The sequence below is a fragment of the Lampetra planeri genome, chromosome 20, assembly GCF_965212315.1.
Source record: "Lampetra planeri chromosome 20, kcLamPlan1.2.h2, whole genome shotgun sequence".
Lineage (NCBI taxonomy): Eukaryota > Metazoa > Chordata > Hyperoartia > Petromyzontiformes > Petromyzontidae > Lampetra > Lampetra planeri.
In genome coordinates, this window is record NC_136126.1 from 5,399,539 (window position 1) to 5,422,279 (window position 22,741).

Below are 22,741 nucleotides of genomic sequence, written 5' to 3' on the forward strand. Positions count from 1 at the left end.
GAATTTACCTAGCAGTGGATTGACAAAGTTCCGTACGTTATTCACAATTACTATTATGATTGGTCTGAAGGGGATTTTAAATGGACGTATTATCAAATTAGAAGAAAAAAATACACATGCCCTGCTCAGTTTTTAACATGTCCCTTCTCTGAAAGGAACAATTACCAAGTAATTACATTAAAATTAATGGCCTGCTGCAAGGATACATATATGGCAAAACACATTAGGTAGAAGGACAACTGGTCTTCCTTGCAATAAAAGGCCATTCGTTTGCAATGTACTGAACTGTATTCATAGGCAAAACGTCATAAATGCAATGATTAGACATTCAGTTCAACTTAATTCTTAGAAAGATATACTTCATCCCTATCAACATCACAATCGGCATTGACATACCACGTGAGAATATCTTTTTTTTTGTAAATCTTCATTTGCACATTTTTCTAACTTGTGATAATTTTACAGCGTCGTCTCATTGAACACCTAAAAGCAATCCCAGATCACTGAACGTAACCTGGCAGCACAATCAATTCTACAAGGATGAGATAAAGCTGGGTGGTGTAGTGTCTAGCACGAAGCATAATGACACTTTATCTTCCTTGCAATGAAGCTCAGATAGTAAATGCGTATGTGTGTGTGCAAGTATTTGCCAGTTTACATCTATGAGCCAAAGCCTTAAAAGGCAAGCAGCTCTCTCTCTCTCTGATGGTGTATTGGCCGCTTCTGTTGAATGCCAGGGTTTCTCAGTGCTTTGTGTCTATGTCAGCCTGTGCCTCATCTCAGTTTACCCATAACACGTGGGTCTGTCCTGTGACCTCCTGCCAGCATGCATTCGAGACTTCACGTGGCCTCGAAGTGCACCGAGGATGGCACAAAGCACAGTGGCAACATCAGCATCACTTCGTGGCAAATGGCAGCTGTTGTTGTTGCTGTGTGTCAACGGGAGTTCTTTTGAGCAGGCACGAGCGCCTAATGATGTTTTACATTGAATATGTAAACAGTTACTTTACATTTCAAATCTCAAGATTGTTGTAATCCCATCTTCATAGCGCAAGAAATGCATAAATCTCCATTAAGCATTGCACAGTAATTGCATTAATTAAACTACATTGGGAATTATAAATCTTCTTTCTTCACCGACGACAAATCATGAAATATTCAACGGAGGGAGTAAATAACAGCCTCGACCAGTCGAAGCTGTTGGAAGACCAAGGTCAAATAAAACTAAACTGTTCTTAGGTTTTTTCGGTAAAGTCACGTAGGTAAAAAAAATTAAATGAAAATTAATAAGAGTAAAATAAAATAATTTGAATTGTATTTTTTTTACCTACGTGACTTTACCGAAAAAAAACCTAAGCATATGAATCCTTGCAGTCACGAAAGCTTCAAATCTAGAATTAAAACTAAACTATTTATTTGTCCAGGAAAGCCCCACTGAGCTATATCGCTCTTTTTCAGAAGCGACCTGGCCACAAATGATAGCTCACGTATCACGTGGACATTTATAGCAGACAAACACTCTAAACCGCATGTTTATAAATGTGGAGGGAAAAACCGGTGGACCCGGAGAAAAACCCACACGACCACGGGGAGAGAGACACGCAAACTCCAAATATACAGCGGCAGGCGTCAGGGTCGGGATCGAACTCACGACCTCCCGCATACCAGGCGAGGTAGTTAACATCTCCTAACCACCGTGATGATGATGTGAGAGAGAGAGACACGCAAACTCCAAATATACAGCAGCAGGCGTCAGGGTCGGGATCGAACTCACGACCTCCCGCATACCAGACGAGGTAGTTAATAATTAGCCGCCACGGCAGATTCTGTAGATGGCCAGTCTTAGAAGAGGTGAAATAGAAAACGTGGGAGTTTTGCTCGACACATTTGACCACGTGCTTTTAATTGTGCGTGACATTCATTGACTTGCGATGGTCATGCCGGTGCGACACGTACAGACAGAAACGTCTTACATTCATACATCATTCTTTTGGAGAAACGTTAGACAATAGCAGTTAGAATTGTATCGCAATTATCCCATGAGGGGCCGTCCATAAATGACGTCACGCACCTCGGGGGGGGGGGGGGGTCAGACAATTGTAACGATGTGTGACGATGGGGGGGAGGGAGTTTGAGAAATGTGACGTCACATCAAAATGGGCAACTTTAAATAAATATAGACAACACGTTCTACTTAAATAGACTTTTTGATAAATGTTTTCTCCTACAACATCAGAGTGCAGCGCCACATGAAATACGCACTACAATGACAATAGTTTAAAGCGATTTGAAGCATGTTTTATTTTTTGGAGGTGGGGGGCAGAGCTTTGTGACGTCATATTTGAGGGGCGGTATGACCTTTTGTGACGAAGGGGGGGGGGTCAAAAACAAAAAGCGTCCAAAATCGCGTAACGTCATTTATGGACGGCCCCTGAGGCATCATTTCAGCTGGATATCCTCCCAAAGACAATGCTTTTGGAATTGTTAAATGAGATAAATTCTGTGCGCATTTGTTATTTTTTTTATCCACAGTGCAAGGCACATGTGCCCAAGCGTCGAGATAGGAGCTACGTATCAACACTGCCGGTATGTGCACGTAATCGTGCGACTTCACGCATAAGACAAAGACCCCCCCGTATAGCTTGTAGCAAACTGTTGCTAGTGTTGCTAGTGTTGTTAGCGAGCACCTATGAAGGCCGGCAAGGCGCACGAGAAGGTCGGTGGCCAAACACCACGCCCGGCCCGCCTTTGTCTCCCCAGTGGCGATGTTTACGACACACCGCACCAGCTACTCATTTGAGGCTGAGTCGACCTAGGGGAGGGCCCAGGACCGGTTCAGATAATCGTCGCCGGTGTTGACCGTGAGCGGAAATCGAACCCGGATCGTGAGGTTCGAAGCGCGGCGCGCTACCCGCTACAAAGATAAAGATCCCCCGTATAGCCTTAACAGACTGTAGGGGCAAGTGCTGTTAGCGAGCACCTATGAAGGCCGGAACGGTACACGAACGAGGGGGTGGGTGGCCAGCACCACGCCCGACCGCCTTTGTCTCCCCAGTGGCGATGTTTACACACCGCACCAGGTACTCATTTAAGGCTGAGTCGACCTACCCCCACACACACACACACATGTGCGTATCTCCAAAACAATGAGCCAGAGCTATTTAACGCGTCCATGTGTGACGCATGTGTGTGTGTATACGTGTGTACGTCTGTGTTTGTGCGTGTGTGTGTGGTGGTGGAGCGATTAGCGCGCTGCGCTACGAACCTAGCGACCCGGGTTCGATTCCCGCTCACGGCCAACACCAGTGACGATTATCTGAACCGGTTCTGGGCCTCCCCTAGGACGACTCAACCTCAAATGAGTACCTGGTGCTGTGTGTAAACATCGCCACTGGGGAGACAAAGGCGGCCAGGCGTGGTGTTGGCCACCCACCCCCCCGTGTGCCGTACCGGCCTTTATAGGTGCTCGCTAACAGCACTTGCCCCTACAGTCTATTAAGGCTATATGGGGGATCTTTGTCATTGGGTTCACGTGTGTGTTTATTTTTCTCCTTCGAACGCGCCCATTGTACGGCGCCGGTGCCATCACGCGCCTGGGTTGGGTGTCGATCCGTGTCCCCGTGGTGCTCCACGTGTAACACGGGGTGGCAGTGCGACTCGTTGACGACTCCAAACCCTCCCCACATCCTCCCTCTCCTCCTCCACCTCCCTTCCCCCCACGGCTGACTCAGCCTAATTTGAGCAGCAGCAGCAGCCAGGAGCAAAGCAGCAGCAGCTCATTTAAGACAGCGGTTGTGGTGGGGAAACAGCGGCGACGAACGCGGGGGGGGAAGACGAAAGGTGGCCGCCGCAGTTGCTGTGCGTGTATCTCTCTCTCTATCTGTACCAACGCCAGTAGACCATCACACATTCACCATCTCGCGATAGGCGCTAGCGAACAGCAACTTGGCACTCAATGGTCGGTGTGGGAGGGAAGGGAGGAGCGGTGTGTGTGTGTACTGTGTAAGTCTTTGTCTTGTGTGTCATCTGTGCGTGGGATTTGGCGGTGGTGTGGGTGGGTTTGGGGGGGGTGGGTGTTGGAGGTTGGAGATGGTTGGGAGATGGATGGGAGAGGGATGGGAGAGGGATGGGAGAGGGAGGTGAAAGCGGAGAGGGAGGCGTGGTGCTGGCGATTGTGCACGTGCAAGGAGGGGAGTGCGCCTAGGTGACTGTGTGTGGGTGCGCGTGGGTGTGTGTGTGTAGAAGCATCGCCACCGGGGAGACAAAGGCGGCCGGGCGTGGTGCTAGCCACCCCTCTCCCCCTCGTGTGCCGTTCCGGCCTTCGTAGGTGATCGCTATCGGCACTTTCCCCAAGAGTCTGTTCAGGCTATACGGGGGATCTTTGTCTTGTGTGTGGATGGGTGCATGGGTGCGTGGGAGCGGTGGTGTCGCGGTTAGCGCCACACTGCCTACATCAGTAACGAATATCTGGACCGGTCCTGGATTTCTCTAGGTCGACTCAGCCTCGAATTAGTATCTGGTGCGGTGTGAAAACATCGCCACTGGGGAGACAAAGACGGCCGCGCGTGGTGCTGGCCACCCACCCCCTCGTGTGCCGTGCCGGCCTGCATAGGTGCTGCTCGCTAACAGCACTTGCCTCAAACAGCCCGTTAAGGCTATACGGGGGATCTTTGTCTTTGTGTGCTGTGTCTGCAGCCAGTGGTGGGTAGTGCAGACGCGCTTAGCCACTTCTCATCGGTACGATCGCCCCCTCTCCACCCCCCACGGGACACAAACCCCGGAGTCGTCACCACCACCACCACCCGCTGTTACCTCCCCCCAACACCCCCATTCCTCTATTCACCTCCCAGGCACCGCTACGGCCGCACGCAGACACTGACAACACACAGAGAGAGCGAGCGAGGGAGTGAGAGGGGAGAGAGACACACACACACGGAAGCCTCATCCTCCCACCCACCCCCCCTATCACCCCATCCCTACCCCACCACGTTGACCCGCCGCTTCACTCAGTCTGGAGGAAGACTCCCGGTCAGAATCATGACTCGGGCATCGCTGTCCAACAATTACAACGGCAGTCGGGCAGCGGTCGTGGGCGCTGTGGTGTCGCTCCACAGCGTTGTGAGAGCTGGGGCGGGGATAGAGACACGTTTATAGGGGGGCTCTCTCGCACGAAAGCTGCTGTTATTTTTTTTTTACATTTCCATTTGTTTCTGTGTTTTCTCACTTTGGCGTGCTGCGTTGTGCACCGTGAAGAGCGAGGCGAGTGCTCGGCTGACTATGGGGACCTCTGTGTCCAAGCGAAGACAAATGCGAGCAGAAGCTATTTCCTCAGCGGCAATTAAATTCAGGTACAGTAAGTCTCATTAAAAGACTGGCAAATCGTGAATTCGCCTTTCGATGGCCATTTTGCATCATAATCCTGATTGCAGCTACAAAGTGCTATTTTGGCTCGCTGGTTTATTCATTTATTGTTAGTCATCACGGTGAGATTGTGTTGATCTGCTTTAAGTAGGAGTGCTATTGCCGCATTTGAAATAGTGTCTGGCTAAATATTAATTTGGTGCCTGTCACCAAGCCACATGCACAAACAATTCGTAATATTCCCATGTAGCAGGACCTTCCTTAAAAATAGTCTTGAGACTCGGGTGAGGCTTTCCTGGATGAACAATTGGCATTATATTTCACCATGAAGGAGTACAAAAAAAATCCAGCAGCTTTGATAATTGTGTTGTCACCATATTCTGTCAAATCCATCTTGGTGCCCTTGAACGTCTGCTTCGCTGTGTTGTTGTGACCTGTGGGTGCGCAGGGCAGTGAAGTCTTTCGGGGACTACGTTCAGCTCGGTCACATGCAGGGCCACGAAAGAGGAGGCACAGGTGAGCCCCCTAGGAGACTCACTGTCTGCACACTCACACGCACAGCCAGCACGCTCGCTACACCACTAATTCACACTGTAAAAATGACCCAGTTATAGCCGATCGCTAACATGTGAGCGCCGCGCTGTGTCTCTAGACCCGGCCGCCGTGCCTGCTGTCAAACGCTTCATTGCCTAGAACTTTACCGAGGAACAACGTCGCACATCAGCACCGGCTGGCGGACAGCAAATGGCTCTGGTCAGCTTCAGGGCGTTGTTTTGCTGTGGGCGGCGCCGTGAGAGCGTGCGGTGCGATTGCCACTTGGCAGAACGGTGCTTGTCGGAGCCCGGGGTGGAAGCACCATCGGCGGCGGCGGTGGCGGCGGTGGTGTCGGCGTCAGCCGCGACGACGCCCTCCCCGTGCCTACAGCCCCCCTCGCTGCTCCAGCAGAAGCGTCGCCTCTCGCTTAGCCGCAGCTTCTCGGACGAGGCGGCGGAGCGTACCCCCGCCACGCCGGCTCCCTCCCCCTCCGTCCCCTCCATCCCCTCCTCGTCTCCCGATCCCGCGCCTCCTCCTCCGCCCGACCCGGGGCTGCTGCAGCCGCCCAAGGTGTACACCATCCTCAGCGACGAGCGCGACTACGGACCCCCGTCCCCGTCCCCGCCGCCGCCCTCCCGCTCCGCGTCTGCCCGGACCTCTCCGGCCGCCGGCTGCAGCCACGGCGGCGGAGGCCACAGCAAGGAGAACAAGGGCAGGCGCCACCTGCGCTGGCTTCACGCAATCTCCCGGGGATCGCACTTCAGCGGCAGCAGCGGCGGCAGCAGCAGCGCCGGGAGCAGCCGGGACGGCGGCGGCGGCGGCGGCTCCAGCGTGAGGGAGCGCGACTCCCTGGAGTGCCCGGCTTGCGAGAACCTCGGCGTCTTCAAGCATTCCTTCGACCTGGAGCAGGAGAAGGCCGAGCAGGAGGCGCTGAGCAGCAAGAAGAAGCTGGAGCGCATGTACAGCATGGATCGCATCTCCGGTGGGTGTCACGGCGTCGTTTGGGCGTCGCCTCTGTTTCTGCCTGTTTTTTTCAGCCGGATCGCAGCGCACGTTGTGCGTGGCCCAGTAGGCAGTGGCATGTGCGACGCACGAAGGCGCCGCTGGCTGTCGACAACGGTGCGAAACATTCCAGGACGAGGTTGTGGTCATCTGCGAATGGCGTACAACAGCCACTGAGTGAAATGTCAAACCCTGACTCTGTGGGGGCAGAGCCCTACACTGCTGAGATGTGGTGGAGGAACTCTGAATAGACGCGGTATATTTAAACGGCGAAATTTTATTTCATGCGTAGCGGTGCCAAAATCCTAAAGTATTACTCGATATTGTGGTTTCATATTGGATGGTGAGTTTTATTCTTGGCCATCGCTAGCATCGGTGGCGAGTGCCCGAAGCATGGCGAGCCGCGTTGGAGTGGAGTCGAGCAAATCCCTCGATTGACACGGTGTGGGGAGGCCTTCATCCAGCAGTTGACTGACAAGCCTATAGTTGTATCTATGTTCGTGTGGGTGTATGTGGGTAAGTGTGCTGCAAGTGATGTTATGTACTTACAGGTGCTTTTCACGGTTAGCTCGTGTAGCATTGCAATGCTGTCCTCATGACGTTTTTGCACGGTGTTTTTGTCCGGTGCATTTATTATTAGATGTTCTGATTTGAGACATTGTGTACCGTCTTAGCGTTAAATGCTTGACACTCGAGGTCTAATTCTCGGAACAAGGGAGCGAGAGACAAAAGTAGTGTTGTTCTGCAGAGCCACTGATTAGGCACGGACAAATGGTATGACTCCCATTTGAAATTCGCGTTTTTGCATCAGAAGGACTAAAAACATTTATTTTGCTTTCACCGTTCTTTCTTCGAACAAAAGGATGAACCTCGCGTGCATTAATTTGGCCTCTGAGTGTTTACGCTCCTGGCTTTAATGTGCAACATAAAGGGAACCGGCGTGCTCGTGAGAGTAGCATTAGCATTCGCGGACAAAAATAGGCACACTTTTCACTCATTTTCTATCCCAAGGCACATTGAGAGTTTATGTAACTGTGTCATCGCTTGACTGGTGCCGCTTTCAAACAGCACTGTTGTCTGCATGGCTGCACGTTCAGTTTTATAATTAGACTTCACGCTAAACGTTGCCAATTTGTTTTGAAGTATTTTTGAGTAAGTTTTTGTTGCTGACTTCCTTTTGGTGGGGAGGGTGGTGGTGGTGGTTGTGTGCGAGGCTCCAGTGACGTGCGAGCTCTTTTCAACTGCCACGTTTTTGGGGAAAGTAAAAACATACCTGTCAACCCCTTTATCAAGTGCCTAATTTATTACTAGAACAATCCATACCTTATTGGTCACCCCGTGCCCTTAGAAATCTCAACGTTCATCCTACTAAGTATCACAAGGGAGAAACACAAATAAATAGACAATGTTTAAAAAAAAATGTGCCCGTATTGAAACGGCTGTATGCCATATGGACCTGAAAACTCAATTTCCCTGTACAAGAAGACAGGTAAACCGTGTGGGTGGACAGGTATGGTAAAATGACCTCGAGTCATTGTTTAACCTTCCACACATTGACCTCCTGTATTTGTATGTGTATGTTGAGACCACTGCTGTGTAATGTGTAAGTGGCCGATTTTAAAAAAAACTAAAACCTTTCTTCTTGCTCTCCTTGTTGGCTGGCCTCAAATTTAGTTCACAAATTATGATCGTGAACAATGTGATAAAAGGCTGATGGGTTTGTAGTTTTTAAAAAAAATTATGGTATTTCATTTCTATGTCAAATATTTAGGGACGCCTGCTAATCTTGTTCCAAAAATTGCACTTTATCCAGCATTGGATTTACCATGGATGATTGATGATGATGATGATGAAAACTGATATACGAATAATTTGGGACAGATCATCGGATGGAAGCTGTGACGCACTTCTCTGATAGTGGGAAAGAGCTGGCTGAAGTGATTTTTCCATGGAATGCTCGAAGCTGCACTACAAACCAAAAATATTGCCAACCGAAAGATGGGGGTACTTTTTTAATCCTATAAAAGCTGTAAAAAATTAAATAATGTACAGCAGGTCAAAAAGGGCTTTCCAAACAGCTGAGCAGAACATTTTAAATCAGCTGATAAGCCACGCGGAGAGTAAAACATCGTGTGTTCAGTACCGATTGTCAGTGACGAAGATTAAACTCAACCTGTGTGTGTGTGCTGCTCTGCTAAGCAGGTATTCATGAAGTCTTGTGTGAGTGCGTAGGGAGACATTGGAGCAAACGGATGTGGAAGTTGGCTGTGTGTGTGTGTGTTCTAGGGGTGTGTTAGCAGAGACATTGAACACGTTATAGTTTACACGTTGACCCTAGAGTGTGGTCAGGATGTGGGGAGATCTTGGAAGATTGTTGGCACCAAATTGGAAAAATAATCTTGCCAGCAGTGACATATATATCATCAGCAGCAACCATGGCCAATCCACTGCTGGATGAAGGTCTCCCCATCCACCACTGTCTCTCACGAGCTTGCGATGTGAACGTTCGCCTTGCACCGGCACACGAGGTGATTTCATCGTTCCGTCTTCCCCAAATTGACGTGTCCTCCGAACAACACGGTCATTGGCCTTGGATCACCCACTCCGTTAATGTTGTCGGCCATCGGCAACCATCTCATCTCAGGCGTGGAGAAGTGCATGCGTGGAATTACATTGAGATAGGGGAGAAGAACGCATGGATTAGAGAACGCGTGCATAGTAAAGAGAATTCAAACTGTTAAGAAATGTAGTCGGGCTTGGACAGGGCACGTATGCAATACGGATCAGAATCAGAATCAGAAACGGTTTTAATCGCCATGAAAGTTTGCACATACACGGAATTTACTATGGCCGGAAGGTGCATACATTCAACATGTAGGCATCTTAAAAACTTAAATAGGTGGTATACAGTCTAACTATACTAACGTTACAAAGTATAACTAATACTAACGGGCTAAAGTATGTAAAATTATGAATAAGTAGACCATATAAAATGTGAAATGTAAAATGTGAATTAGCCGTAATATACAATCTTAGAATACAAAAATACAAATAAGATTAATGTTAGTGCTCGCTCGCTCACAATTAACATACGTAGGTTTAATGATGTTGAGCATATTGTGAGATGTAATATTGTTTAATAATGTATACATTAATCTTTTATCATTTCAGTTATATACTTTCACATTCCATTCCCACCCTTTGGGTGCCCAAGTTTAATTAAACCCCAGCGCTCGGGGCGGTGGACGTGTTGTTCGTAAGATGTTTTAAAGGACGTTTGGGTTCAGTCTCAAGTATCCCTGATCATGACTAAGCTCCCACTGGAGTATGACAGGCATAACAGCGAGTGATGCTTGCTTTGGCCGGTACGATCGCTAAACTACACACGTGGAGTGCTTTCTTTCACTTCATTCTGAACGAGCAATTTGCAGGGCCACCTAAGGCAAGGTGTGTCACCGTACATTTTTTCATTTTCTTTTTTTTCCGGTGACTTATAGTAGTAGGGTTTTACCCTTTAAACTGGTACAAAACTGACACCTGTATACAAGGCATCATGTTTGCAATAACCACAACACAAGCAGTCAAAATGCAAACAAAAATAAACAACTCTGATGATGATAGCTTTTCTTAGAGCCTAGTCTCCATTGGAGACTAGGCTCTAAGAAAAGCTGTCTCGGGTGTGGACCAATCAACTTCAAGGACAGTGCATATCATTATCATCATCAGAGTTGTTTGTTTTTGTTTGCATTTTGACTGCTTGTGTTGTGGTTATTGCAAACATGATGCCTTCTATACAGGTGTCAGTTTCGTACCAGTTTAAAGGGTAAAAACCTACTACTATATTTTGCCACTGGTAAAGGAGATGTCTCATAGTTCCGGTGACTTGTTGTGAGGATTGCTTGAAAATGTGGGGGGGTGGGGGCCCATTGTCTTTTGTCTCTCGCCTGACAGACGACATCGAGTGCCGGAGCTGGTTCCCCAGCGAGAGCATGCACATGCTGCACAGCACTGCGTCGACGTTGCAGGCGTACGTAGCACGCTGCCCCGACCGTCGTCCCGAACCTCGTGCTCCTTGGAATATCCCTGGGAAGGGGGGGGGGGGTGGGGGGGTTCTCTTTCCCCGCCGGTGCTTGAAACTGGTCCTGACCTGTTATATTTTTGATATGTTTTAAAAATAATAACCCCATAAAATCAAAGTTTTGACAAGTGCCATGTGACGATGAGCTGGGGTAGAATAGGCCAAGGTTGAGAGGTCTTCAAGGCCAACGTGGTAGATGCTTCATTCCTTTCGCTGACCTCTCAGCCGTTGCACATTTGCCGGGTTTAGAAATGTGCGTACAATCACGAGGCAACCGCATAATTATCAATGCATTAATCATCAGGCGACAGTAATAACTCCATATAAATGCATGCGTATTATTGAGTGAAGGATTTGTTTATATATATATTTTTAGAGAATCATTGTTTAAAGTAACTGAATATTTACAATTTTTTGCACGTTATACTTGCGCCATATTTTCTGCAATAAATAAATCTCGTGTGCAAAAACCCATTTGCATTTAAATAATGAGCATCTTGTAATTCTGTTTTCCTTTTTCTTTTGCACGAACACCGAACCACAGCATCGCGTAAGTACCCTCCATTAAATAACATTCCGCGTCATTACGTCGCATCTCAGGACTGTGCTTCATTTAAAATGCTCGACTTTTTTTTTGCGCTTAAATAATTAATAGTGAATCGAGCGGCTGTGCTTTGCACGTCTGCAGTGCCTTCCGTGGATACGCGGAGCGGAAGAGACGCAAGCGGGAACTGGATCCTTCAGCGATGGTGCAGAGGTGAGCATTGCCTTTCCAGCGGCCAGAGAGAAAGGTCAATGGCCAGAGCCATTGATACCATCACACCTCGCCAACGCTTTCTACCCTCGGCCAGATCCCTACAGCTACGGCCCAGTACGGCCTGGTAGAGAAGGAGGCGTAATTAATAAAAAGTGTGCCGTACTTGGCCCTTCCCCCTCTCCAACCATTATATATACGGAGTGGTAGCTCTTGTAATCTCTCATTTACTTGATACAGCTGTCGTGGCTGTGACGGTTCCACCTGAAGACGGAAGCTTGTGTTGCCTCCGAAACGTCGTGATTTTTATTTTTTATTTTGTTTTACTTTTATTAATTTTAATGTTTTACCTACGTGACTTTACCGAAAAAACCTAAGAATATGAATCCTTGCAGTCACGAAAGCTTCAAATCTAGAATTAAGGAGGCGTAATTTAGGCACTGGCGATGAATGCCCGCCTGCTTGTGCTTCCCTGGTGTCATGATTTACACCACTGGAATTGCAATCAAGAGGTTTCCAGGTATGACCTCTTGGCGCAGCAGTTGAAATGATGGGGCATTTTTTTCCCCCCCCCCGCCTCTGTCCACCCAAGCAAGTGGCAATGGGTTCACCACAGTTGATCGGCAGGTCATGTGTTGTGATGAAAAGTGTGGGTACTTCCACCCCTCCCAAGATGTCTGGCAAGTGTGGAAGATTAGGCCAAATGGCCCTCTAGAGAAGGTCTCGAGAGCTTGCCCTTCCATCAGCGGTGGTGCTTGCAAACAATTGCAGGGTTGCGCCTTTTCCAACTTTTTATAAATGCCAATATTGTATTGCCATTGACAGTGATGCAGAGTTTGAGACCAAACATCAGAAACTCTTGAAAACTTAGGGGAGGCTTCCCTGAGTACAGAATTTAAATTTCAAGCGTACGTTTGAATATATAGCCATTATGTTTTTTGGAAGACTTGGTAGTACATCAAACGGTAGGCAGGCAAAGTAGATTTGAATATTATTTTATCAGCCTTCATAGTGGCATTTATTTGTTCTGGCCGATGGGGTAGGCGCACAGGGTGACGGCGTTTTCTGGGAACACTTCCAAACACTTGCATCTCATGGGGAAGGCAGTTTGGTGGATTGAGAGGTGGATTAACCCAACGGCAGTTCTGGCACCGACTGCTTGCGGATTTTATTTCGCCTCTTCGCTGATCAGTAATGGAAGAATGCCAGCGCACTAGCACAGCTAGGCGCCGATTTTGCCCTCGTGATCTGATAAAGCCCCAGCCTCTGGGCATGGAGGCATGGAAGTTCACAGGGCACGGCTCTGAGCACGCAGCTCCCGCCTCAGAACCCAGAGCGTCCTCTCACTTCCGATTCAGCGATAGTCACAGGGAAACTGTAATCGCAGCGAAGCGCCGTGAACATCAGCGTTCGCGATGAATATGTTGGCCATTCGTGCCAATGCACATTGACGTGTGCACATGGAAGAACAGCCATGGAAGTGTGTGGTGGGGGGGGGGGTTGCTGGCTTTGAGATTTGCCAGAAATTCCGGTGTATGTTGTTTTTATTCTCGGTGTGTGCATGCACATGCGTGTGCCCCCCCCCCTGCGGTTTTGTGAATGTGACTGTACGGAGCGTTGGCCTTGAGAATTTCCATTTTGGGTTGTAGCCGTGGTGGCAGGCCGACTTGTGAGGGGGGTCACGACCTCTCTGTAGAATCGTAAAACACCGCACAGCTGTGGCAGAAGACAGCTGACTGTCTCGTTTCCCTGTGCTCGGAGCGTCTACCCATGTGAACATTGTTGTTGTTGTTTTTGACATGTTAGGAGAGACACTCTCTACCGACTAAATGTATTGACAGTTGTTCACATTTGAAAGTCTTAAATCCATCCTTGGGGTGATAGCAAATGTGCTAATGTTTCGTGATACAAACGAAAAAAGCCACGGACATGGTTGAAGTGCTGGCACTTAAATAAATTCAAGTGTGTTGCGTTTTTGTGTGTGATTTAACGCGGGCACGTTGGTTCACACGCGTGTATGTGGTTCTTCGTGGATATTCCAACCAAACTCGGCTTAAATTTAAGCGTGGGCGTTGATTGGGCTGCACATCCGCTTCCAGTATTCATCTAAAATGGGTATAAAGTGCCACTGCTTTTCCATTTTGTAGGAAGGGCTGGTTCTGCATTACAAAGTGGCTTCCCAAGTGAAATACGAACCTCTGGCCGACTGCCAACTGCGCACGCCTTCCCGTTGTATTGTACCATTCTTTCAGCTTCGCATTTTGAGCTCGGTGTTTACGACGGACGTTTTATAGCGAGCCGCGTCGCACAGCGCATTTCGCTCAAAATTTGTTAATCTGTGACTTTTCAAGCAGTGCACAGAGAGACGCAACTGTAGCGTCTCAGAGCTGCGGGACACAGGTGCGTTTTATATTTTAATGAGGAGGCTCGCTTAATGAGCTGGTGCTTTCAGCTCACTCAACCGACGATCGAGCGGAAAAAGTTGCCCACACGGGCACTTAACAGGAGCGTGATTTGACGTCGGAGGCTGCCGCTTGTTAGTCGAGTAAATATTACCCTGTTAAAGCGACGTCTCTCATCAGGTAATGCATCTCCCACCCGCTCGCTCGTTCTCTCGCAGGAACTTCCACAAACATCTGCGGATGGTGGGACGCCACCGCGGGAGAGCTGCAGGCAAGTCACACGCTTCGCTGCCCCAATAAAGGGGAGCCATCGCGTCCACTACGAGCAAAGGACCGGTAGAAATGCGTAATGAGCGGCGGCCATCTGGCCCGCTGTGGCTCGATGGGGATGAATGTGTTGCACACTCGAAATTAAGGACGTGGGCAGGTGCTCCGAATCGAGGGCAAACACATTTATTGTGCTCAATCTGTAAAATGCAGCAGCACGTGGTGTCACACGCAGCAATTCTCAACCGGGTCGCCGTTAACCACGTGACTGGTGTACCAGTCTGGTTAATCAATAACCCTGCCAGCCACCGACAGGCCCAACTCAGTCATCGCATGCTGGTGTACACACGTGCATTCATGTACTGCGCAACACATAAGGACCTTCACAAAACCACACTTTACTACCTTGCTGCACGAATAAATAATTAGAAGAGTGGTCCATTCCTAATGTGCCACAAACGTACTTGGTGGGTTTTCCAGAGACATGGTGCCACGTCAGGCTACAGGCTACAAACATCCGTGCTCATGGGGCAGACTTTATATGATTACTACTACGCTTGTATTACCAAGGAAAGCCTCAATTGAGGAACCGTGACTGTCTTGCAGGAGAGGCCTGCCAAGTTTTGTTTGCAGTATTTATATATTCCAGTTGAGTTATTTGCGGGTAACTTTTGAAAAAACCGGTGACTACGCATTTTGCCGTGAGCCTGAGGTCAAGGATATTGTTTGTAAGCGAAGTAAAATGTAGAGGTGCAGCCCTGCAATTGCAGGGCTGCACCTCTACATTTTACTTCGCTTGCTGATGCCACAGCTGGCGGCAAGGCCTTCACGAGTGTGCGTTCTGGAGAGCCACCTCCAGACGGTATTTTTGTCTCCTCTTCCACATTGGGCCATTCGTCTTGGGAGAGCCGGGAGTACACACCCTTTACCACACCACGTGTGGCACAACGATCTACTAACTGCGGTGCACCATTTATTACTGCGGAGGTGCTGGGATTTTTAGAACCTTGCTCATACTTAAAAATGCCGCACCGCGAGAGAGCGATCCGGTGACCTCTGGGTTGCAAGTCCAGTGCGCTCAACATTACAACGTACAAATACAAGGACGAAAAATACGTTTTACTATCGCTTGTCAGCATTTTTATGGCGTGGTGCAAAACTGCCAACACAAAACTGCCAACACAAAAAGTTTTAGACGTAAAAAAAGAGACCCAATGCTTTTGTTGAAGTGGATTATACTTGCAACAGCGAAACTGTCAACTTGAATAAATGTGTACTCGTACAGTGTTAAAAGTGCACGTTTGAATTCCACTTGTGCTCTTCGCATCTTTACCAATAATTGACAGTCTGTCCAATGTTGGTTCCTGTCCGTTTAGTGTCCCTCGACCGTCAAGAAAGCAGAGAGTGTGGCCGGGCCCTGCCTCTGAGCGACGTGTCGCAGTCCAAGTCCGACCCAGTCCTCGATGCTCGATTCAGTGAGTGGCCTCGGCGACTGACGCGACCCCCACGCTCGTTGCCCCTTTGGCCCCGACGAAGGAAAATCCACACTGGTGTCAAGTTTAAGTGAATGTCCCTTGATGCAGCAAATCTGGCTGTGACGGTCCCACCTGATGACGGAGACTTGTGTTGCCTCCGAAACGTCGTGATTTTGTTTATTATTTTATTTTTATTAATTTTAATTTTACCTACGTGACTTTACCGAAAGAACCAAAGAGTATGGATTCCTGCAGTCACGACTTTACCGAAAAAACCTAAGAATATGAATCCTTGCAATCACTAAAGCTTCAAATCTAGAATGAATGTCCCAAGTTTATTTAACTGGGTGACGGCTCAAGAGACCGTGATCATCTCATTTTCAAGAGTCACCAAAATGACAATAACAAATACAAAAAAGTGAAGTAGTACAGAGGACAAAATAGAGCAAGAGTTACCCAATAGAAATTAACCGCAGGTAAAACAACAGAACTCATTATCTCTATATCAAAGGAAATTATATTGATTATCTAATTAAGTCTATTAATCAATAGAAATCAACCGCAGGTAAAACAACATAACTCATTATCTCTATATCAAAGGAAATGATATTGATTATCTAATGAAGTCTATTAATCAAAGCTTCATCATACTGGACACGTTGAACTGAATTTGTTAATAACAGCAGAAGCTTTTTTTTAAATTAAATTAACTTCTGGCTCATTTACGTGAATCTTCTAGTGGAAGTAATGTGGTAATGAAAGTGGGAAGAGTAAAATAATTAGATTGTATTTTACTTTGAGTGTTGCAATGTGAGGCTGTTTCATATCAAGCTCATGCGAAATAGATACATTTTAATTCGTGTATATTTCCCATTAATGTCAAGTTCACGGAGAGCTTTTTCTCGTAAATAAACTGTGGCACCTCGTGCAGTTATCAGCAATTGCATTAAATTTCGATTTAAAGCTTTCCTGACTGCAGGGATTCATCTTCTTGGTTCTTTCGGTAAAGTCACATAGAAGGGAAGTAATAAAATAATAAAAATAAAACATAATAAAATTATTTTAAAGCTTTCGTGACTGCAGGGATTCATCTTCTTGGTTCTTTCGGTAAAGTCATGTAGAAGGGAAATAATAAAATAATAAAAATAAAATATAATACAATTATTTTAAAGCTTTCCTGACTGCAGGGATTCATCTTCTTGGTTCTTTCGGTAAAGTCACGTAGAAGGGAAGTAATAAAATAATAAAAATAAAACATAATAAAATTATTTTAAAGCTTTCGTGACTGCAGGGATTCATCTTCTTGGTTCTTTCGGTAAAGTCACGTAGAAGGGAAGTAATAAAATAATAAAATAATAAAAATAAAACATAATTATATTAATAATAAAAATAAAACATAATTATATTATTATGTTTTATTTATTTTTATTATTTTATTACTTCCCTTCTACGTGACTTTACCGAAAGAACCAAGAAGAGCAATTGCATTGTTTGTGGTCACCTGAGAAAGGACTCCGTAAACTGCGATGTAACACCTCATATTCAACACGCAAAGATTTTCAGGTTGCGTTTGTCGAAAAAATTAGTGCGATGAAAGTAGATCACAACGTTAAATTGTAATCACTTTAAAAAGAAACAGGGTGTGAATGGGGGGGGGAAGCCAAAGATATATTTTAAATATTTGGAAGAAGTCACTAATTTTAGCGCTCGTTAGCCTAACACGCGGGACACTGTGTGCTACGACAAATAAATCTGTGCTGTCAAAGTTCTGCCAGTGAGCTTTGGATATGAGAAACAAAAGCAGCAGTCGGCATGAACAATGCCTTTTCATATTCTTAGGTTTTTTCGGTAAAGTCACGTAGTATATATACGGGGTAGTATCTCTTGGAATTTCTCATTTACTTGATACAGCAAGCGTGCTGTGACGGTTCCACCTGAAGACGGAAGCTTGTGTTGCGTCCGAAACGTCGTGATTTTTATTTTATTTTTTATTTTTTATTTTATTTTACTTTTATTAATTTTAATGTTTTACCTACGTGACTTTGCCGAAAAAACCTAAGAATATGAATCCTTGCAGTCACGAAAGCTTCAAATCTAGAATTAATGCCTTCTCAACAGCGTCTTTGGAGGGGGCTTCTCAGTGTGCGCGTCCTCCCGTTCCCTCTGCACCGCGGGCGTTCACACTCGGCTCGTTGCATTCACCCCCCCCACCCCCACCACCAAGCCATCGAATGTAATTTCATTTGAATTGCAATTCTTCCTTTGATTTTTACACACGTGCAAAACGGGTGCCCTGCACGGCCAAACGTAACCGCGAATGCTCGCGGGCTCTGCAAGCCGACGCGACGTCGCCGTCCGCAGAACGCAGCCGGCCAGCTCAGAAGAGCCCCGAGATTGTGGCGTTGTGATGCAGGCAGTGGAAAGACAACGAGAAGAGGCGCTTGGGGAGACACGGCAGCAGCATTAGGCTATGATGACAACATTTCTGCAGATGAATCCTAATGATTCTTAAACGGGAACACAGTTTGTCATTTTTCGATTTAAAGCTTTCGTGACTGCAGGGATTCATCTTCTTGGTTCTTTCGGTAAAGTCACGTAGAAGGGAAATAATAAAATAATAATAATAAAACATAATAAATTAATTCTCACGACGTTTCGGCCACAACGCAAGCAGCCGTCCTCAGGTGAAGACCAGGTCATTTATTTTTATTATTTTATTATTTCCCTTCTACGTGACTTTACCGAAAGAACCAAGAAGACAGTTTGTCATGTTGCCTTTCTACCGTCAAAATTAAAGATTGCACAGTCTCAGCTCCGTTTTAGCTGGAAGCCATGGCAACAGGTCTGTGCAAAATGTGCACGAGAATTGTGATGGCATCTTTACGTGCAAAGCACGCCAACATTCCCTTTGTGTTTTTGCTGTTCAAGACAGCCTCTTTTTTATCCATAATAAAGGTTTATTTTTTTGGGTTAGATCGTGTAAATATATAAATGTGTCGTTAAACCAGCCACCACCAGACACAGCCAACTAGTAGGGTTTGTCACGTAAACAGAACATGCCAATTCGTTACTAGTACAGCACACCGGTGTGTTGGAGAGCACATCCACAACATTTACAATCTGAGTGCTGTTGTGTTTCACTGTTAAGTTTCCGTCCTGAGCGTATCCTCCCCAACTGAAATGCGGTGGTCGCGGAACCTCGTGTGTCAGGTCACGACATGCAGAGCGCCTACGAGAGGCTGCATAGGGAGCCCAACAGCGCCCGCTGGGAGGAGGAGAGGGAGATCGAGCTCGAATCTTGCAGCCGAACGGACTTCATCCCGCCTAAAGTTATGGTGAGCCTTCATTTAAAAAAAAAATCCTTTATATTAAGTTCACTTGCTTGTTTGCTTGCGCGCTTACGACCGTGCAAATCTTTCGGTCGTTTTTTAACCCACTTCCCGTGATCCAATCGAGCTGACATTTTGCACACAGACTCGTTGTGCGTGACAATTTATTTTCGTGAAAATTTTTTTCCAAAATTTTCCACTTTTTATGGAAAATGTTTTTTCATATTTAATTTAAAATACCAATGTTATAAAAATGAAACTCTTACTCAAGAAAAACAGAAATGAATAATAAAATAAAACCGATGCCACGCATATAAAGGATTTATAGTGGAAAACTTTGTTTTTACGGGTTAATTTTTTCCTGTTCTGATTCCAGTCGGTGTCTTCACGTTTACGTTTTTATTTCGTCGTTACCTCTGCGTTTGAGTTGACCATCACGGAAAAGGGTGGTGCCACTTGCAGTGCGGAAAGTCGCGATAGATTATCCGTTGCGATTGATTTGGGTGGCGTGGTAGTGACGCGGTGATTCGCGCACTTCACCCTGAAGCCGGCGACCTGAGTTTGATTCCCAACCCTGGATTAACATCAGTTGGCGAGTGATATTTTAAATGTTATAAGGCATCATCCGACACCGACCCGCACTGACCACTTTGGTCAAGTATCCTCATCATCCAAAGTGCTATTACTGACATTTCATGGGGAGACCTTTAAATTGATGATGGACGATAATTTATCATGCTTACTTTGAGTATTTACAAAAGCTGATGTTGTGTTGGTTCAAAATCAATCAATCATCACACACAGTCAGCAGTTGAAAGATGCAATACCAAACGATGGACAGCGGTTATCTTGTGGGTACAGGCGTAGGCCGTGTGTTCCAGGCGACCGACACCAGTTAGAAGCTTTGTTGATAATAATAATAATAAAACATTTAAAATCACGTCCACGTTTAACTCTTGTGATATTACTGCATCGAATGAAGTGATACAGCAATCACGTCACAAGAGTGTTCATTACCAAAACTTGATTGCTTTTTTATCGTGAACAAAGCTTCAAAGCCACGCAGGACGACAACCTGGAACACATAGCCCAGGGTAGGTATCAACAAATTAAGAAATGTTTGCCTTCGAGGTTACTACTTCTTTAACATGCCTATTGGTTCTAAGGAGGCCGATCAGGTGGATAGATTTTAGAGTATTACTTTTGTGGCGATGCAGATCGAACTCGGCGTGTCTTTCATTACCCAGTATGTTCGAATACAGCACATAACGAGTTCCTCTTCTAAGAAAGGTTCTTTCCGTTACGTGGAGAATGTGTGATTGTTTAGAGACCCCATGAACCATTTGGATACAATTAACTATTACAAATGAAGATTAACAACAAACCGCATGCTGCTGCCTGCTTTTTCTTGTGTATGTAGTTATGTGTTTACAAATCCAATGCGGTCATGAATCCTTAAATATGATTTGATTTTCTCTGGCCTCCCTCCAGCCTCTGTGCCCCCTGTTAAGCATTGGAGAAGGTTCGCATAAACATCAGGTCGTTGTGTATCTGTTAAATGTCCTCCATGTACATTGCAGCAAAGTCCCAAGTCTACCAAATGTGCTTGCTGCACCATCACATTTTAAATCGTACCACAACCCCCATTCACTGCTAATAGAGCGGTGAGGCTCTCATTCATTGTTAATGCTCCAGAGTACGGCCCCACATCCCTGTTTTCTGCTGTTGCTGTTGTGGAACAGCGGGTAATGGAATGAAAAGTATATGTTTTCCATCTATCACTCGTCTGGCTGACTATAAGCATCATAGACAAAGATCCCCCGTATCTTTGACAGACTGTTGGGGCAAGTGCTGTTAGCGAGCACCTATGAAGGCCGGCGTAGCACATGAGGGGTTGGGGGGCCAGCACCACGCCCAGCCGCCTTTGTCTCCCTCGTGGCGATGTTTACACATCGTACCAGGTCGTTATTTGAGGCTGAGTCGACCTCGGGGAGGCCCTGGACCAGTTCAGATAAATGTCAATGGTGTTGGCCATAAGCTTGCCAGGCTCGTAGCACAGCATGCTAACCGCTGCACTACCACACACACATATTGCCAGTTGAGTGCTAAGCAAGGAAAAACCTGAGATGTGTGTATAAGGCATACATGTCATACTTTATTATAAACAAAACAGTTTTGCTGGCCGGCTCGGACGGATGGTCACATCCAAAGGAGTTACGCATGGCTTGTGTTTAATACATATGTATGGGTGTTCATAATCTTTGGTACTTTCGGTAAAGTCACGTAGATAGGTTAAAAGAAATAACAAAAAAGAACAAAAAACTACGACGTTTCAATCGCAACACAAGCGTTCGTCATCAAGAAGAAAAAAGAGATAAAAAGAGAGAACGCTTGTGTTGTGATCGAAATGTCGTAGTTTTTTGTTATTTTCTTTGAACCTATCTACGTGACTTTAACGAAAGACCCAAAGAATAAAACAGTAATTTGTTAATGAAAAATATCGACACGCTTGTACGTTTAACTATACTTGATAATGTAATCATATTTTGTGCAATTTTCTCCATTGCCTCAACTTGCCTATTCTAGTAATTTTCCTTTCTGAACATGACAATTATTGTGAAACTTAGAATAGATTTGTAAAAAAAATTAATGATTTCAAATATTCTGTTCACTTTAAAATGCCTTGATGAGACTCAGGTCTTCCTTGCAAGAGCAACAATGATTCCCATGTCCCAATGTGTTTACTTTATCTCCTGGTTAAATCGAAGACTAGTGACTTAACCCACGAACTTTTACATGCTGTTTGCATGAATGTCTCGTGTTTATTTAATTATTATAAATGAGAAAATTATCATCTCTCTCAAAGTTATTTTCAACTCTGACTTAAACAGTTTAATATTTCGATTTTAAAGCTTTCGTGACTGCAGGGATTCATCTTCTTGGTTCTTTCGGTAAAGTCACGTAGAAGGGAAGTAATAAAATAATAAAAATAAAACATAATAAACTAATTCTCACGACGTTTCGGCCACAACGCAAGCAGCTGTCTTCAGGTGGAGAACAGGTCTGTCAAGTAGACAGAGTCATTCAGACTCTATGTTTTATTTTTATTATTTTATTACTTCCCTTCTACGTGACTTTACCGAAAGAACCAAGAAGACAGTTTAATATTATTGTAATGCATATTTAGAGGGTGTAGCATTCAGATACTATACAAATTAAAGTGTAGCTGTACAATATATGGTAGTCATTATATAGTGTAGTGTATACCCAGTTACTTAATGTTAATAGCTCAGCTTTTTGGAGAGTATATTGAGTACATTGATTATATTGATGTATTTTATATTTAGTTTTTTCACATCATGTTATTGTATGGAAGTAGGGTAGTTGCAGTTTTTTTGCGTCAATATGCTAAATTCCTCTGTTGATATGTAAACGACTTTGTCAAGGCACTCTGCTCCTCCCACCCAGCTTAAAATACGCTGCCAAGCTTGGCGGTGTTCATTAGGACGCTGTTGTTCAGACAGCTCTGTTCTTCACCT

The 22,741-nt window shown here is 45.8% G+C and overlaps 1 protein-coding gene across 1 annotated transcript in view; it reads left to right on the top strand.

The window, feature by feature from the left end:
• The first annotated feature begins 5,001 nt into the window (after positions 1-5,001).
• Positions 5,002-22,741, top strand: part of NSMF (NMDA receptor synaptonuclear signaling and neuronal migration factor) — a 40,077-nt gene continuing 22,337 nt past the window's right edge. The window contains exons 1-8 of the mRNA XM_078603390.1: positions 5,002-5,348; positions 5,810-5,877; positions 6,185-6,877; positions 10,849-10,924; positions 11,664-11,732; positions 14,350-14,402; positions 15,775-15,873; positions 19,084-19,208. Coding sequence (XP_078459516.1) covers positions 5,278-5,348; positions 5,810-5,877; positions 6,185-6,877; positions 10,849-10,924; positions 11,664-11,732; positions 14,350-14,402; positions 15,775-15,873; positions 19,084-19,208 — 1,254 coding nt within the window. The 5' untranslated portion in view covers positions 5,002-5,277. The remainder of the gene's footprint in view (positions 5,349-5,809; positions 5,878-6,184; positions 6,878-10,848; positions 10,925-11,663; positions 11,733-14,349; positions 14,403-15,774; positions 15,874-19,083; positions 19,209-22,741) is intronic.